The sequence below is a fragment of the Pichia kudriavzevii genome, chromosome 3, assembly GCF_003054445.1.
Source record: "Pichia kudriavzevii chromosome 3, complete sequence".
NCBI classification, from domain to species: domain Eukaryota; kingdom Fungi; phylum Ascomycota; class Pichiomycetes; order Pichiales; family Pichiaceae; genus Pichia; species Pichia kudriavzevii.
In genome coordinates this window covers 359,145-377,746 of record NC_042508.1, presented here as the reverse complement: position 1 = coordinate 377,746, position 18,602 = coordinate 359,145, and the positions used below count along the sequence as shown (strand labels likewise).

Genomic DNA, 18,602 nt, shown 5'->3' with positions numbered 1-18,602 from the left:
AATAGAAATATTTGTTATGGAGCTTTGGTAACGTGAAGGGTTTATTTACAAACCAAAAGACTCGGTATGTAGATAAATCTCTGATATTTCAGAGCTTTTAAAAACCTGCGATTGTAAATCCGCAACAGAATTAGAAACTTGCTTTTTCATAGAATCAGATCCTGAAACTAGAAAGATATTCTTTGAACATAATTCTTCCTTTGCCTTTTTGATTAATTCACTTCCACTGGGCTTGAAATAATGAATATTGACAAAATCGCTACAGAATGAGATACTGGATGAAGAATTACCCTTTGATTCTGCCTCGGACGAAGAGGTAACAATTTCTGACTTTAGGGTTTTTAATATGTTCCTCTCAACATCAATAATACCTTCTTTTGCAAATATATTGATTTCGATTATATGTGCCGCTAACAAATAAGTATAGCTGTTGACAACATAACTTAGTTCGGGTAATATCCATTCAACGTTTTCTAAGTTTCTAATAACCCAATATAATCTTACAAATTTGAGGGCTCCTTTATTTTCCTTGATAGTTTGGCAAGCTTGGGTTAAAAAGGGTAAAATCGCCGAAATACCAGTGCCTGTGGCAATTAGAAAGATAGATTCAAACGCTTCAACTGGTCGTGGGCACCCCCCATAAGGACCATCAATAAAAATATCGAAATCGGCGTATCCAGTTTCCGGAATCTTGTTGTACAAAACCCTAGTGAAGCCAGCAGACCCGCAGGCCTTTACAATTAGCTTTATATCTTTACTTCCCGCAGAGTCATAACACGAAACAATTGAAAAGGGATGCCTCTCTAGAGCCTTTAATTTAAGGAGCTTAATAAAACAATGTTGTCCAGGGGACCAAGTAAAATTATTGTTGTTCTCAACGATAATTTCAAAAACATCGTTATCTTGTGTTGGTAAAAACTTCCTCATCTGACATTTACTAGGTTTAAAAGGTATTTGGTTGAATTTCCACATCCCCTTTCTTATTGTTTGCCAAAACAATTGCGTTAACCAAAAAACAACAGTCGCAACTAGGTATTTCCAGGTATTGACGGTGGAGCAAATATGAATAAATAATGAAATATACATACCCAATGCAAAAATCCAATGAAGTTTAAGCCATATTTCATAAAATAAGGTTCGAAAAAAAGAGTGGGAAAATACAGTAATGAGTGTCAAAAAGATAATTGGGGGAATGCCATTTTGAAAGTATTTATCTGTCTTTTGGTTAAATGCAACCAACTCTAATCCGCCTTCTCTATATGATTGATAGTAATAGGGGATAGCATGTATCCATGCAAATAAAAAGCACATAATGGATGTCCACCTATGAAACGCATTGAGCTTATCATATGAAATATTAGTTACCTGTGATATTATGTTGGTCTTTCCTGATAAAATGATAATAATCGGGAATAAAGCAGTGGATTCTAATGCCCCCCTTACTGCCAGTGGGGGTAGACCAAAACCCATACATTGTCTGTACCAGGTATTTGGAATGAATGCGTGACATAACATATACACGCATGTGACCATTATCAATAAAATGCTACCCAACGATGACGGTAATTGAAAGGCATTGCAGAATAGCAGTGGAATTTTCCTGTATCCAATCCATCTGGTCAACGCAAGTAGCTTGAAATAATACCTTTCACCAAAATATTTTCTTTTTATCCCGAGTCCCGATGAAGCATCCAGAAGATAGTAGATTGACCTTTTAATCAAAAATAGAAATACCACTGCTGAATAGAAGTATACTACGTAGAGACCATATACCTGACGTGTTTCTTTGCCAGTCTCACTTTGCGAAATCTCTTTTAGCCTTTGATATTCTGGGGTGTTGATATCCCGAAGGCACCAAACACCCTCACGCAAGATATCTTTTCCTGTCCAAACATTATCTTTTCCCGTATACATTTTTTGGGGAAAATCTCTAACTGGTGTAAGTAAAAGCAATCATTGTTGCATCAGGTTTTAAGAACTCCACCAAGAAGTGTCTTCTATTTAAATTAATTGCTAAATGTTTTCATACTTGCCATAGACTTGGGTAGTAGAAGAACGGAAAATCAACAAGCAATGCAAAACACGTTATAAAACTTGAACTCAAACTACATGAATTTTTAAGGTTTAACTTTCCTAATTAAGAAAAAAATGCTCACTTTGAGAGGTTTTTACCTGCTAAGATTGATAACCAATGTCAAAAGTTAATACAAAACCAAGAAGGTATCCAGCAGGTTTGTTGATTCAGGGGAAAAAAAGTAACAATTAAGCCCACAAAATATTAGCTATGCTAAGTTTTATAGAGTGATTTTTAGATGAGCATATAATGTCTTCAGAGTGGTAGGCGGCAATTGAACCATTCTAAAAAATTATTACTCCACTGATTTACATATCAGCTTTAATATCACCATTTTTGCTTCTAGTAGAATAATAATGGTACATATTTAAATAAGTAAGAATTAAAAATTATATCGATCTATCGTTTACAGGATCGATCGAGAAGACCTTATCAGGGTTCAAAATTTTATGAGGGTCAATAGAGAATTTAATTTTCCTCATCAAGTCCACAGATTCTTGACCAACTTCATCAATCAAAAACTCCTTCTTGCCAACACCAATCCCATGCTCACCACTAACGGTACCATCAAAGGCTAGAGCACGATCAACCATATTTGAGACCAATTTTGCAGCCAAGGCACGCTGTTCTTCCTTGAATAAAATAACGGTATGATAGTTTCCATCACCTGCGTGGCCAACAATAGATGCAAGCAAATCGGATTCTTCGATTTCCTTTTGGGTTTCTTCGACTGCTTCCACAAATTTTGACATTGGAACTGCAACGTCAGTCGTCCAAACCTGGATATCCTTGTCTATATTTCTGCGGCCATATTCGATAGTTGACCAAAGTGCAGTTTTACGGGCATTCCACAATTGATACTTCTCCTCTTCGTTGGAGGCAAACTTAAAAGTCTTAGCATTGTTAGCATTGACAATCCTCTCGACAGTTTTGATTAGCAAATTCACCGACTCAGGAGATGAGCCGCCAATCTTTAAAAGTAAAGTTGGAAGCTCATCGTATTTCAAATCGGTTTCACCGGACTCATTAACAAAATGTACCATCTTATCATCAAGTAATTCAATCGCGTTTAGTTGTAGACCTTCTTGGACAAAGCTAGTAACTGATCCAGCAGCATCTTTTAACTTATCAAACGAGACCAATGCAACACTCTCATATTTTGGCTTGACGTTCAGTTTCAAAGTAACTTCGGTCACAATACCCAAGGTACCTTCACTACCAATGAATAAATTAGTTAGATTATAACCAGCACTTGATTTCCTTGGTCTTCTTTTAGTTTTCACAATAGTCCCATCTGGAAGCACAACTTTAACAGAAACAACATTTTCTCTCATTGTACCATACCTTGCAGCATTTGTACCGGAACAGGAAGTCGCAACCATACCACCAATACAAGCACCTGGGCCAGGATCAGGGCCAAACAACAAGTTATAGTCGGATAACGTATCTCTCAACTCTTCCCAGCCAACAGCAGGCTGAACAACCGCATCCAAATCTTCTGGATGAATTGCAAGGACTTTGTTCATCCTCGACAAATCAACAGAGATACCATTTCTTGTGGATATAAAGTGACCTTCAAGCGAGGTCCCACCGGTGAATGGCACGACAGGGACTTTCAAAGTATGACAAATTTTCAAGACTTCAGAAACATCTTCAGTGGATTCAGGATAAACAACAGCATGGGGGCGTTCATGTGGTTTTGCATGATCCGTTGAGAATGAACTGTCAGAGTGGTGTAAAATTTCGCTCTCTGAGAAAGTTATCTTTGAAGATCCCAATTTTGATGTGATCTCAGATATAGCTTTGGATACATCCCCATATTGTAAAGGTGGTGCAGCTGTAATTGGGGTAGTGGATGTTGGAGGAAAGCTGAAATTCAATGATTTCTTATAATTGTAATACACCACTCCGCCGGAGATTGTCGATCCAAGAAGAAATGAAGACACATATTTGAATTGAGTTGCTTTGAGCACCTTAAACAATCTTGACATTGCTGCCCTTCTCCAAAGCAATAGGTAGGGTATATTGGAATGGCATTGGAAGAAAAAAAAAAGGAATATGTAGTTGATTTATAAAACTGCGTTAAACATTGTGGATCAAATAGTGAAAAGTGTGGCGTCTGTATTATCAATACCAGCACAGCACAATCCGCTAACGGCCCGGAGATTTGCCCAATGCAGAAAAAAAAGTATCTCTTGTATCTCCTGTTTCTCCTGGCGTTTCTGATTCACGCTATAAGTATCCACGTTGCCATCAGGAATAAACAAATAAGTACCTTAGAAACACTGGATAAAATGCCCGTCTTGAGATATGTAAAGTAAGAAGAGAGGAGGGGGGGGAGGACTGCATGCCCTACGATGTTGTTTATTTGTTGGAATAGTGAATGTTTCCCATCCCGCCACACTCAGAAGTGTGCTTTTCGAAATTAGCGCTTTGCAAAAAGGCCGCCTTCCCCCCCTACAGGGTGAAAATTCAAAATGGGCTTCTCTTTTTTTTTTTCTCTCCTTTTTTTTTTCAAAGCGGTTCCCGAAATAGAGTGAGAAATCGACAAGCTTCACAAGGCTGTAAAATGCGACTTTTATTTGACTCAAGCTAGCAAACCGATTTCTAGAGTCGGTGTCGGTGGAAAAAACTGGCCGACTTCGGTGTTTTGTTTTTCCTCGTAGAGAGGTGATTTGGGAAACTTTTTGTGTGGTTCACTCTAACACGCATCGCAAGTCAGTACTGCGATTTCTTTGTGGGAACAGAGTCCATAGTTTTACAGCGCAATTTGCAACATGGCCTCAGTCTACATACAAAAAAGCCGCCATAGTATAGTGCATCTTCTTGGTAAACCTGCCTGCCCAGATGTGATGCAGACACAACGGTAATAGGGGGAGATTTTATGGATACTGCCCGAGTCCAGTTTGAGGTGAGGAAGCCAATAGACGGAAAAAAACAACAAACAAATTGGGCGGGGGTCACTTGCGAAAATTTTCTTCTTTCTTGAGGATTTGCAATGCGCGGAAAAAAAAAACAAGACTTAAAAACCAAGAATCAAGACATACGGCGGAGCAGTTTATCCAATACACTAGAAGAGATGATTCTGAGGGGGGGTTAAGTTCAATACAAACCATGCGATTTAAAAATCAAAATAGACCTAAAACGTATTTTAGCAAAAAAGTATGAAAAAAAAGAAGGAGTAAAAAATAAAAAGGAAAAAGAGGGGAACAAGGGAAGGGGAGTTGGAAAAAAAAAGTTAAATAAGCTGAGGTAAAAATACATTAAACAGAATTCCGTGGTATTAAACGCCAACCTTATCTAAGCGATGGACACAGTTTCTTCTAAATGTTCTGTATTTGACTTGATATACTCGTCGGTATTGTCAACTGAATGAGGTTTCCACTTTGCACTTGTAAATGCATTGGTCTCTTGTAACATAAGGTCAACTTGTTCTAAAGTCAAACCTTTAGTTTCTGGAATTAGCATAATGGCGTAGACAAATCCACAGGCACATAGAGAGCCCCAAATGAAGAAAACCTTTGCACCCAAATTACCCTTGTCTTCACCAACCATGTATGGTGTGATGACGGAGATGATACAGTTCCATAACCAGTTGGAAGCGGTGGACAAACCCACTGCTCTGGATCTGATGGGTAACGGGAAAATTTCACCAGTGACAACCCATGCACCTGGACCCCACGTAGAGGCAAAGAAGGAGATGTAGAAACAAATAAAAGCAATCATGGCAGACACGGTCTGTGGATTACCGCCGTCAACTGTACCTGCAATTGCAACAATAAACTCACAAACAACCATACCAGCCGCACCATAAATCAATAGAGGTCTTCTACCTAATTTTTCCACCAAGTAGAAAGAAATTGGCGTTGAACAAACATTGACTAGGGACGTAATAATAGAAATCAAAAACTCGTTTTTAATAGTACCAAGCTCTTGGAAGAAGGTGGTACCAAAGTAGAAGATGAAATTGATACCTGTGCATTGTTGCATCATTTGTAATGAGGTACCCAAGATGGTTCTCCTTAAATTGGACGATTGATCTCTTAGCGAACCGGTAAAACAAGCGGTCCATGATTGGATGTAGGAACGTGTTGGAATCAATGCCGATTCTCTTTCATGACTTTCGATGATTTCTGCCAATTCCTCTTGAACATAATCCGAATCTTCTGGTTGTTGTCTTAAAAATCCCAAGACAGAAGCAGCCTTAGCAACATCACCTTTTCTCACAAAAAATCTAGGGGTTTCTGGCAACAAGAACAAACCAATCATTAAGATCATCGCCCATAACATCTGTAAGGCAATAGGGATTCTATACGATCCTGAATCGGTTCTATTCTTTGTTCCATAGTCGACACAAGAAGCAATTAACAAACCAATAGTAATACAAAACTGATAACCAGAGACAATGGCACCTCTAATCTTCTTTGGTGTAATTTCAGACATGTAAAGGACAACAGATGATGAAACACCACCAACACCTAAACCGGCAACAACTCTACCGACAACCAAAAGAGCAACAGTCGAAGATGCTGTCTGTAAAATAGCACCAATAATAAAAATAAGACATGCAAAGATAATTGTAGTTCTTCTACCATACCAATCACATGTGTCACCTGCAAACAAGGCACCAAAGAAAGTACCTGCAGATAGAATGGAGGTAATAAGAGACTTTTGCCATGCGTCTAAAACAAAAGGTTCAGGCCCACCTTTGACCTTACCGGTGAACTCTGTGATGAAGTAGTCCATACCCATGACACCAGAAATGTAACCAGAGTCGTAACCGTAGAAAATACCAGCAAAGGAACCAAAACCACAAATGACATATGTCTTCCAGGTCAATGGTGCTTCCATTCTTTCGATGTATTCATTTTCAGTGACTGAGTTGATTTTCTCAGCCGAGTCCAACTCTTGTATTGAGGCAGGAGATTTAAGTGACATTTGTTTTCTTCAATTGTATCGATATGTCTTGAACACAAGGAGAAACAAAATTGGGCCAGTGAACCAAGTACATGGGAAAAACACGAAGATGGCACTATTTATAGGTTTTTTTTTCCACTTGTAAAGTATTCCAAAGAAAATCTTGCATCCGCCCCCCCCCACACACATACATTTGAATGACTGTATTATTTTACCCCAGGAATGTATAGACCCCAGACAAAGATTGGCCATTGATGATGCAACAATGGAAGCACAAAATAAAGTCCCACCAAGTCCAATATTCCGCCAACTTCGTACATATATTCCGCGCCGCATGTTTTTCCATTGTCACATTTAGTGCCGCACCTCACTTGTCGCCGCACAATTTCGGTCCCCGCATTTCTTTCTTCCAAAGTACAAGGGTTTTCCATTTCTCCGAGGGCTTTTAATCCGCTATTCAAGAGAAGTTCAAAGAGATTCTAGTGGAATAGGGATAAAGTCATGCACACGTGATGTTTTGTTGGCTGATATTTTTCCATCGTTTGTTGTTGTTACGTGGTGTGCCCAGCCAGGAAAACATGTCGGGCAAGGTGGGGTGCCAGTTTCAGGAAAATTAGTTGCATATTGGTGACGCGTAAACAACAATAAGATTGGCGACATTTAATTATAGTACAGTCTAATATTGTGGGATTCAATTTGTTACAACTTCAAAGGAATTTACACCTGTTCAAAATCTAACGTGGATCTTCCTAATAATAGTGGCAAACTGCCGAAGTCAATCCAGTCGAGACTTCTTTGTTATTTTTTCGTTTCCAGGCGCACACTCAACAATCCTGAATCTACTACGTTCCTCATTATGCACCGGCTTCCGGTCTATGAGGACAACCACATGCAGATGCCCCTAGTTGCTCCTATCCAACACGTCATGGGCTGCGTCGTGTCTAGTTAACAGCCTCCTAGACACGGCCATGGGAAAAAACACCATCTCCGCATGCCCCTCATTGGAGGCGACAACAGGGCAGTGCATCTGAAATGCACACCAACATTTAGGAAAATGATATTGGAGGTTCTCTAAAGGGTGACCTGCTCATGCAGTAGCTGCAGTAAATCTCAACACGCAAAAACACGCTTTAACCTGCATCTACCAAATCGACACAATTGGTATCCTAGTCAATTACAGCCACGGCCCAGCCCTGCATTATTTCCGAAGGGTCTCCGGCTTTCGCATCCCGGAAAATACTAGCTGTCCACAGAATTTTTCCCCTTTGGGGCGGTGTTCAACAAAAGTTACATTTTTTCCCCGTTTCCCCGCACCCTTAAATTGGAATAATTAACCCCCGCCCTCTCCTGTTCTATCAAAACACTGCGGCACACACACAGCACATGACGGAAAAACAGCATGAGGTGGGGAAAAAAAAAGTGGTCATATATATTTGATGTAATCCAGTAGTATTATGATGTCATTGATCTCGTTGCAGTTACACAAAAGTATATTATCGATTAGGGAGTACGATGTAGAGGAAAATAAAAGAAAGATAAAGGGGAAAAAAAAAAAGAGTATTGACTAGCCCAGAACTAAACAACAGAAGTTGTGTCTTCCATATGCTCGGTTTTTGGTTTTTGATAGTCGTCAATGTCATTAACAAAATGTGGTGTCCATTTGGAACTTGTAAATGCATTGGTTTCGCTCAACATAATGTCGATTTCCTCCAAGGTCAAACCTTTGGTTTCAGGAACCAAAAAAATGGCATAGACCAAACAACATCCACAAAGCGACCCCCAAATAAAGAACACCTTTGCACCCAAATTACCCTTGTCTTCACCAACCATGTAGGGCGTGATGACCGAGATGATACAGTTCCATAACCAGTTGGAAGCAGTCGATAGACCGACACCTCTAGATCTAATTGGCAATGGGAAAATTTCACCAATAACAACCCATGCACCTGGACCCCATGTAGAGGCAAAGAAGAAAATGTAAATACAAATAAATGCAATCATGGCAGAGACAGTCTCATGATTTTTACCATCGACTGTACCTGCAATAGCGACAATGAATTCACAGACAACCATACCAACAGCACCATAAATTAGCAATGTTCTCCTACCTAATTTCTCAACTGTATAGAACGATAATGGGGTTGAACAAACATTCACCAAGGTTGTAATGATGGAAATTAAAAACTCGTTTTTAATAGTTCCAAGCTCTTGGAAGAAGGTGGTACCAAAGTAGAAGATGAAATTGATACCGGTCCATTGTTGCATCATTTGTAATGAGGTACCCAAGATGGTTCTCCTTAAATTGGACGATTGGTCTCTTAGCGAACCTGTAAAACAAGCGGTCCATGATTGGATGTAGGAACGTGTTGGAATCAATGCCGATTCTCTTTCATGATTCTCAATGATTTCTGCCAATTCCTCTTGAACATAATCAGACTCTTCTGGTTGTTGTCTTAAGAAGGATAAAACCTTAGCGGCTTTTGCAATATCACCTTTTTTAACAAAGAATCTAGGGGTTTCAGGTAATAAGAACAAACCAACCATCAAAATAATTGCCCATAACATCTGTAAGGCAATAGGGATTCTATACGATCCTGAATCGGTTCTATTCTTTGTTCCATAGTCGACACAAGAAGCAATTAACAAACCAAGAGTAACACAGAACTGATAACCTGAAACAGTTGCACCTCTCACTTTCTTTGGAGTGATTTCTGACATGTATAAGATGATCGTCGAGGAGACACCACCAACACCAAACCCGGCAATGACTCTACCAACGGCCAAAAGAGCCACAGTGGAGGATGCTGTCTGTAGAATAACACCAATAATGAAGATAATACAGGAACAGATAATAGTCAGTCTTCTACCGTACCAATCTGCTGTATCTCCGGCAAACAAGGCACCAAAGAAAGTACCTGCAGATAGAATGGAGGTAATAAGAGACTTCTGCCATGCGTCTAAAACAAAAGGTTCAGGCCCACCTTTGACCTTACCGGTGAACTCTGTGATGAAGTAGTCCATACCCATGACACCAGAAATGTAACCAGAATCGTAACCAAAGAAAATACCTCCAAAGGAACCAAACCCGCAAATGATCCAGGTCTTCCATGTTAGAGGAGCATCTGCTCTTTCGGTATATTTGCTTTGGAGTTGGGAGTTGACTTTCTCTGCAGAGTCAAGGTCTTGTAACGAATTAGTAGATTCAATCGACATTGTTGTTTGCTTTGAAGATAAAAAGGAAACAAAAGAGAGAAAAAAAAGCTAAAGAAAAAAAGCATCAAGCAGTACAAACTATTTGGATAAAGCTAAATGAGCAACTTATCCAAAGGTGGGAAACCACCCTGCTTTATAGGATTTTTTTTTGGAAAAACACATACTAAAACCCCACACCACTTAGCCTTGCAGGAAAAACCTTTTTCCCCAAAAAAAATCCTTCCCCAGAAAGTTTATTGGTGTGCGGACCAGCCCAGCACCGTTTTCGGAAAAATAATAATGCCGACACGCTTTTAGAGTCGCGGTGCTGCGGCTACCGCGGCAGTGCACAAACTCTAAAAAAGTGTACAAATTTTTGCATTTTGACAATAGAGATGCAATGTAATTCGGATAGCAAGCGTGACAGAGCGGGGAAACGGAAGATGCATTTATCCATGTTTTCACAACTCTAGTGTAACAGTGGCAACTATGGTATCAATAGTATTGTATACTTATATACATACATTGGATATATTATACAATCAGACACTTAACAAATTGAGACTCCACACGAGAGAAAAGGGGGGGGGGGAAGGGACATTTAGAAAGATACTCCCTTGTTAACCACTTTGTTTCAACATCACATTTTTAGCGTCTCACATTATCACACATGGCTTGGTTGTTCCGTAGGTTTCCTTGATGATTTCCTTATCGTTTTCAACTTCCTTTTCCCTCACCTCCTTGGGGAAGAACATCTTCATGTAGTTCATCTGCGCAATATCCAAGTCGTCAACTGTTAGCGACAGCAGACATTCTTCTCGGCAAAGAGGGCATTTGTCCTCATGTTTACGACGCAGCTTCACCAAACATCGGATACAGAAGAGATGGCCGCACCGGAGCCTGATGGGCTTGAATGCAATGGAACAGCAAATGGGACATAGATAATCGTCAATTTGTGGAACAACAGTTAACAATCGATTGGCTATTATGAAACATATGTCCTTGGCTATTGATCCATTCAATATATTGGCGTGTGATTTGATCAATTCGGGAAAGATCTCCTTAGATGTCAAATGCGTCTGTTTGTCAAACTTCTTCAATATTTTACGCACAGCCATATTGTTAAAGGTTTGATAGTTTGAAATTTTCATAACCTCAAAATTCATTTGCTTGAACTTCTCAAATGCAAGAAACGATTGCTTTTGTTGGAACTTTGTAACTATCTTGGTCTCATGTAGATGTTTTAAGAACTTAAAGTACCTCTCTCTACTGACTTCGATGTTTATTTCACCTGCTTCTCTCTCAACTGTACTGAAGAAAATCTCACTTTCAATATAAAATTGGAAAATTTCTCTCCAAATGTACATATCCGACTTCTTTATCTTTGGAGCTGCAACACTCCCAATGTTGTTAGCTAAATTCTCAACGTCCTTGGTGATTTCTGTTTCTCTCTCCTCTTTAAATTTATCCAAATCTTCAATCTCGTCATATAAAACTTGGAAAAATTTACTGTCCTGTAAGAGGGATATCTTCAACTCATAATGAATGTTATCGTCATCAAATGGATTGATTGTTGTGCAAACGCTAGTGTTATCCAATTCCTCAATTTTCAAGGGCTTGATCTCATATTCATATCCCATACTGTTAATTTTATCAAGAATCAACGTTCGCAACAATGGACTCAAGCAAATCTTCAATATGGGATGCACCGTATCTCCTATCAGCTCCAGACTATATGTCACATTCTCGTCATCCTTGCTTATTCCTACATTCTCCAACTCTTCAACAACCTTGTTTATTCTTTTCTTTAACTGTTTATACTGGATGGCACGATTAATCCACTCCTCAGGAACATGCTCCTCATTAAGTACCTGTTGAAATAGTTTGGCAAACTTCATGATATCCACACCAAGATGGTTCTCTGTTGATTCAGATACACATACGTATATACAGGTTCTAAAGATTTCAAGCAATCGTGAACTTCACCTATTATCTAATCCACTTCTGGGCAACAAAAAAAAAAAATCATTTCCTTTCCTTTCATTTAATTTCACTTTATTTCCGCACGTGTAAAATCGCCAATAATGAATCCAAAGTTTCCTCAACTCCAGTCACATCGAGCTGAGTGTTGTCATCAAGACCATGCTTGTAAACCAACGAGCTGACAAGTATACTCTCTAAATGCCTCTGTTGCCTTGACGGTAGAACAATACGTCGCATCCGAAATTCGCCTCGTACAAGTCGTTCATACTTACTACGAATATCTTTTTCTTTGTTTCCTCCAGTAGCTTCTTCAACGGTACACAATTCGACAGTGCGTGACACAACATCGGGCCTTAATACATATACCCCTCCCGTAGTGTCCAACAATACTGAAATCTCACGTTTTGTAGCTATAGACGCATTAACCAGAGTTTGCGAAAAATCATCCTTTGGAAGTTTCCAAATGGCAGTGAAAAGAAATGGCGGGATAGTTATTGTGTTGATCAAACCCGTTGCCTTGTACACTTGTGGGTGTCCCTGTAATAATGGATAGTATAACTTCCACCATCTATTGCCGTCAAATCAATATTCATCGTTCAAATTCTAATTTAAAAAAGGAAAAAAAAATAACGGAAAGGTATTGTAATGATGTTCATAATCTGAGCGACAAGTTGGTGTTATGTGAACCACTCATGTAAACAGGCGTCTTTAAAATTCACGTGAATAGTTTTCTATAAGCCCGAGAATGTGCACTTTCGAAGAAACTACAGATAGACCAACCATTGAAGCTTGCCAGGCGGCTAATTATAAAACATGGGGGCAACCATTCACGCTCAAACAATACCAATATCGTGATTGGTTGAATTACAGTACCGATTATGATAAACTTGGTGTTAATGACCACTATTTTATATTGAAGAATGATAAAGGAGCCGTTGTGTCTGCATGTGAAGTGATAATGAGAGATTCGGTTGTTAAGACCAAAGATGGACTGCAAAAGGCAAGGACGGGGACTATTGGTTCCGTTTACACACCGCATGAGTACCGTGGCCAAGGCTATGCCAGTAAGCTGCTCACTGAACTTTCAAAACATCTGGATACGAAATACTTGTCTAATGAATGGGACTGCTGTTTATTATACAGTGAAATCGGCGATTACTATTCCAAATGGGGGTGGATTGATCATTCTGTTAAGGTTAGAGATTTGAGTTGCACCAATTACATCTACACAGGTACCTATGAAAACGTGGTTGAAATAAAAAACGACTTTCGGGAAGTTGTGGAGGATTTCCAAAAACTGTTAGTAGAAGACCTCTCACAAACGGAGGAACCTGCGTTCGTTGTCGTTCCTACTGAGGGACTGTACGGTTGGTGGACCAATAGAGTGAGGGTTTCATACTGGGCCACCCATGAGCCAGACGGTAAGGAACCGAAAGATTCCCTTCGGAAGGACAGTGTGCTCTATCCTATAACAATGGGATTTAAGTTTATCGATGATACTGACAAGCTTAACTATATAGTCGTTAGCCCTTTATTCCATAAGTTAGAATGTTCCATTTTGGTTTTAGTGTCATACGGAAAGAAACAAGAAGAGACATTGCTTTCCCTTGTATCTTCCAAGTGTAAAGAATGGGGGATTCCTAAGCTGCATGTTTGGGAAGGTACCTTGAAATACATTACTCCGACCGAACCACTTACAAAAAATGGATCTCTGAGTTATGTGCGTTTTAGGGGAGGGAAACATGTCGATGCTAAATGGGTCGGCAATGGAGAATGGGTCTGGTTTTAGTAATTATAGTTCAAAGGTATTAAGAAAAGAATATCAAAACAAGAGCCTTGGCGTTGAATTGCCGGAAACGGTAACTATATATTCCAGTGTATATTTTGAATTTCATGCTAAAGTCAGCCGCGCACTCCACGTAATTTTGAAATCGCCCAAGTTTGATCACCATGAAGAAAACTGAAATGTATAAGCATGAAACACCTCCAAAAGAAGTGGCAAAACAGGATCCATTTGTTAACGATGGATACAAACAGCGCCGGAAACAAGATCTACTCAGTGGCACGTGTCTATGCCGATGCTAACGAACGTAGACCGAAAAGCTACTGGGATTACGAGAATACCACCCTTTCTTGGGGAGACATTGGCAACTATGAAATCATATCCAAAATTGGTAGAGGTAAATATTCAGAAGTGTTCACTGGCGTTAATGTGAACAATGACAAACCATGTGTTATTAAAGTCTTGAAGCCTGTAAAGCTAAAGAAGATTTATAGAGAAATCACAATCTTAAAAAATTTAACCGGCGGTCCAAACATCATCAACCTGTACGACCTTATTCAAGACAGAGATAGTAAAATTCCAGCATTAATATTTGAGAAGGTTAATAACGTTGATTTTAGAATCCTTTACCCAAAATTCCAAATTCCTGACTTACAGTATTATTTCACTCAGTTGCTCACAGCTCTAGACTATTCACATTCGATGGGTATTATACATCGTGATGTCAAACCTCAGAATATAATGATCGATCCTGTCAACAAGCAATTGAAGTTAATTGATTGGGGGTTGGCTGAGTTTTACCACCGTGGAATGGACTTTAATGTCAGGGTTGCATCGAGATACCACAAGGGTCCAGAGTTGTTAATCAATCTACAACAGTACGACTACTCTCTCGATCTATGGTCCGTAGGCGCCATGTTTGCCGCTATTGTTTTCAAGAAGGAACCTTTCTTTAAGGGCGATTCCAATCCTGATCAGTTGGTTAAAATAGCACAAGTCCTAGGTACCGATGATTTGATGAAGTACGTTAATAAGTATCGGATTCGCCTATCAAGTGAATACGATGATATACTAGGACAATATCCTCGTAAGCCTTGGTCTGCTTTCGTTAATAAGGACAACAAAGCAATGGCTACAGCGCCGCATGTTATTGACTTGATTGATCATTTACTTGTTTACGATCATCAGTTACGACTCACTGCGAAGGAAGCAATGGCTCATCCCTTCTTCTCAAGCTAACGACAGTGTGACGTTTTCTGCAATTGTTGTTGTTTTTATTGTACTATCTTTCCTATATATTGCCGTTCACTATTATCAACCCCCCTCCTCCCCTCCTTCCCCTCTCCCTACTTCCCCTTTACAAATGTGCGTGTAGTTCTCTATCTAGTACATACTCGGATTTATAGAAAGATGTGGGTTACTGGGCTCGACTGTTATTGACAAGAGCGAATTTGAAACAAGCCTCGGTGCCAAGATAAATATTAGGTTTGCTGAGAAAGCAACTATATTCAATACTCAATGAAGTTGGGCATTCAGTACATACTATTTGAAAAAGATATTCTATCCAATGTTACCAGAAGAAGCAAACCACGATATACATTCTGTTTTCAATTGGATATCACTAATAACGGGGAAACACGTAGCCACATTGGAAACAATTAGTGATGGTATTTTGTTAATCCACCTGATAAATAAACTTTGCCGAACTTCTATTGTCCCGACGTTTTCTTTATCCGAATATGAAGACATTTTCCCTAAGGCTAAGGCTAAGAAGACACTTTCGAAATTTCAGAGAGTTTCGAACGTAAATGTTTTAATGGATTGGTTAAATAATGATCGAAAAAGCCCATACTTTGGAAGTTCTCAAAGTGGAGACAACGCAATCTTAGGAGTGACTTGTATGGATATAGTTGAGAGTAACGATGGATACATGACCAAGTTTTTGTGGTCTCTTTTTTGGGACTTCTCACTATTTATACGTGAGCCAGCACAGAAAGACATGCAGGTTATCAAAACAGAATTTTTAAAAACTTGGTTATTGCAATTTGTTTCTGATATTAACGATTTCAAAGCGTCGACATGGCTAACCGAAAAAAAACTGGATGAACTATTGAACGCGTTAGAACTACATGGCGAAGAGGTACAGCAGGACTATGGTTTATCGTTATTTATCGATGAAAACTCGGATGAGTGGTCCGTGTATGTATATCTTTGTTGCTTATATGAGACTCAAAAGGATAAACATCCATTTATTGAAAGTAGAGAAGATACCGAATCTGAAAAAGGTGGCGAGTTTGTGGATTTTTTTGGTCCCAACATTCTAAGTAAGGCTAGCGCAATATCAGAACATAATTATAACATGCCACTTAAGTTAAAAATTGAAACATTCACCGTCATTGTATTGGATATTATTCGATTGAAGAAACGGTATCTAAGAAAAGTAGAGAAAGTTTTATTTGAATTGCTCGAGGTTTTTGGTGAGTTTGTAGCTTATGATAACCTCGAATATTCTGACGATGCTAATATACCGCAAATCTTATCTGTGAATGACATTGAAAGTGCCGAAAAGTTAATGGTTAATTCTACTCATATCAATGGATCATTAAATAAGGCTATAGAAAGTATTTCGTTTGTGGAGAATTATCGCAGGTCCACGAAACGTAGGGTTTACGAGCAGTATGTGGAATTACAGATCTTGAGAAGTCAACTACAGGATGTCCTTGCAACTTACCATTTGCATGAATTTGTTGACCCACCACAAAAGTCCATAGAGAAACTTACAAAATTTATCGAACTGTTGAAGAAATCAGAAACTAATGTTTATGACAATGCCCAATCGTTTGTCAATGGAACTATTAACAAATTAACCTCCAACATAGTTGAAACTTCCAGCTTGTTGAACGTCAAGTTAGATAATTTAGAGGAGCAAATCCTTCAAATAAATCAAAGTTGTTGGGAGACAAGGGTACAACAATTTCAATCTATTAAAATGGAAAAAATCTACGAACTTCACCTAAAAACCGTGCATTATCAACATCAGCTTCAGTTGATAAACACTTCTTTGGCAAAAGGTTTTGATTTAAATTCTTCAATGATTATTAACAATCAAAGGAATAGAATTCAGTTTCTTGAGGATTGTATCAATAAATCATTAACTAACATGAAGTATATCGAAACACAAAAATCCGACGCAGTGGAAGTGCTTAAAATAGCAGAAGCTGCTGAGAAATACAAGTCAGAGATCAATGGTCTCAGTGAAGATGATGAACAGCTAAAGGTTCATTTGTTTGTGCTTAAGTTAATTCAAAAGAAGTTCCATTTCCAAAATATTGATCCAATACGTGTTTTATTTGATTCCCATGATACTGCAACTAAGGGATATCTAACCAAGTCAGAGTTTAGGAGGGCTTTTTTGAAGGCGTATCCGGATACAGAAAAGTTGGGGGGACTAGAAGAGATCGACACGATATTTGAAACCAGTTATGAGGTTGTGGGTAAAATGAGAAAGAGTATGGAGTTTCCACAATTCAAGGCGATCATTAGCCTCGGCGCTTCAATGGAAGATGTTAATATCAAGGAAGTTATTGAATGTGAATCTGAGGATGACACTATCAGCGTTTCTTCGAGAACCAGTCAGTTTACTAGGCTAATTGCTGAAATGGAAAATATGCCTATAACCACAAATCTAACCAGTGATTATTTTTTAAAAGAGTTTAACAAATTATCCAGTGACAAAGAAGTTATCTCCAAGGAGGATGTGAATAAAATCAACATGAACAAACATTTAGAAAAGCACCTAGAGGCTATATTTCCTAATAGAAGATACACTTTATGGTTTAGACAAATTGAGGAGAGTACACTATATCAGGATGAGGAAAGTGACGAGAAGACGATAGTTGAAGAGCGTGAAATTCCGCTAAAGAACGTCCTATACGAGCTGGAAAAGGTTGATTTGAATAAGTTGTAAATCTTATTATACAAGAATTGCATTATGGAAGCAAATCAAGGAGGAATGTAACTTCCATTGTTTAGTCGGTGTTTTTTTATAATTATTTTAGAATCTGTAAATTATGATAAGTAGAAAGTTTGGCTAGCGAGTAGTTAATATAAACTCACTTGATTTAAAGCTAACATCATTGTTAGATAAGCTACTAAGCAAAGAGATAGTTTTTTTCAAAACCAAACACATAGGAACAAGACTTTAATTTCATTCACATTGTCATCTTTTCTTTGTATGGCTTGTACGCCTATTCCACATGGTACCTGTAAGAGGTACCGCACGACTCTGGTGAATTGCACATACTAAAGTGTGTATTGTGCCCTTTAATATGGGCAGGATATTTGTAACTTTAAAGAAAGCGGAAACATTGTCGGTGAAAAAATAGTAAAAAAATCTTTACTAGCTTTCAATTTCAAGCTTACATTGTTGTTACTATGAAACCACCTTGGAATTTATTCTTATAGAATCGCAAAAAAGGTTTAGGCTTCATTTCAAAACTTGCAATAAACCAATTATATTGTTTGTTTGACTTTTTCACACATAATATTTTATTAAGGAATTAAGATGTTCTTGATAGAAATCGTTTGGCTGTGTTGTAATCATCAATAACCGGCATCATTAACCTGACTGTATTGAGGATTAAAACTGGCATT

General features: G+C 38.6%; 8 protein-coding genes across 8 annotated transcripts; 3 read left to right on the top strand and 5 right to left on the bottom strand.

The window, feature by feature from the left end:
• Positions 1-45: 45 nt before the first annotated feature.
• On the bottom strand, positions 46-1,914 carry C5L36_0C01770 (uncharacterized protein; the record flags this gene model as incomplete). Its single annotated transcript, XM_029465848.1, has 1 exon — positions 46-1,914. One exon carries the CDS (start codon positions 1,912-1,914, stop codon positions 46-48), a length of 1,869 nt encoding a protein of 622 aa, XP_029321708.1.
• A 549-nt stretch (positions 1,915-2,463) lies between these two features.
• Positions 2,464-4,065, bottom strand: C5L36_0C01760 (uncharacterized protein; the record flags this gene model as incomplete). Its single annotated transcript, XM_029465847.1, has 1 exon — positions 2,464-4,065. The coding sequence occupies one exon, from the start codon at positions 4,063-4,065 to the stop codon at positions 2,464-2,466; it is 1,602 nt and encodes a 533-aa protein (XP_029321707.1).
• A 1,309-nt stretch (positions 4,066-5,374) lies between these two features.
• C5L36_0C01750 (uncharacterized protein) lies at positions 5,375-7,012 on the bottom strand (the record flags this gene model as incomplete). Its single annotated transcript, XM_029465846.1, has 1 exon — positions 5,375-7,012. The coding sequence occupies one exon, from the start codon at positions 7,010-7,012 to the stop codon at positions 5,375-5,377; it is 1,638 nt and encodes a 545-aa protein (XP_029321706.1).
• A 1,554-nt stretch (positions 7,013-8,566) lies between these two features.
• C5L36_0C01740 (uncharacterized protein) lies at positions 8,567-10,204 on the bottom strand (the record flags this gene model as incomplete). The annotated part of the gene is made up of 1 exon (XM_029465845.1): positions 8,567-10,204. The coding sequence occupies one exon, from the start codon at positions 10,202-10,204 to the stop codon at positions 8,567-8,569; it is 1,638 nt and encodes a 545-aa protein (XP_029321705.1).
• Positions 10,205-10,839: 635 nt separating this feature from the next.
• Positions 10,840-12,081, bottom strand: C5L36_0C01735 (uncharacterized protein; the record flags this gene model as incomplete). Its single annotated transcript, XM_029465844.1, has 1 exon — positions 10,840-12,081. The coding sequence occupies one exon, from the start codon at positions 12,079-12,081 to the stop codon at positions 10,840-10,842; it is 1,242 nt and encodes a 413-aa protein (XP_029321704.1).
• Positions 12,082-12,911: 830 nt separating this feature from the next.
• Positions 12,912-13,955, top strand: C5L36_0C01730 (uncharacterized protein; the record flags this gene model as incomplete). Its single annotated transcript, XM_029465843.1, has 1 exon — positions 12,912-13,955. The coding sequence occupies one exon, from the start codon at positions 12,912-12,914 to the stop codon at positions 13,953-13,955; it is 1,044 nt and encodes a 347-aa protein (XP_029321703.1).
• A 186-nt stretch (positions 13,956-14,141) lies between these two features.
• On the top strand, positions 14,142-15,188 carry C5L36_0C01725 (uncharacterized protein; the record flags this gene model as incomplete). The annotated part of the gene is made up of 1 exon (XM_029465842.1): positions 14,142-15,188. The coding sequence occupies one exon, from the start codon at positions 14,142-14,144 to the stop codon at positions 15,186-15,188; it is 1,047 nt and encodes a 348-aa protein (XP_029321702.1).
• Positions 15,189-15,516: 328 nt separating this feature from the next.
• On the top strand, positions 15,517-17,916 carry C5L36_0C01720 (uncharacterized protein; the record flags this gene model as incomplete). Its single annotated transcript, XM_029465841.1, has 1 exon — positions 15,517-17,916. One exon carries the CDS (start codon positions 15,517-15,519, stop codon positions 17,914-17,916), a length of 2,400 nt encoding a protein of 799 aa, XP_029321701.1.
• Between the last annotated feature and the right edge of the window lie 686 nt (positions 17,917-18,602).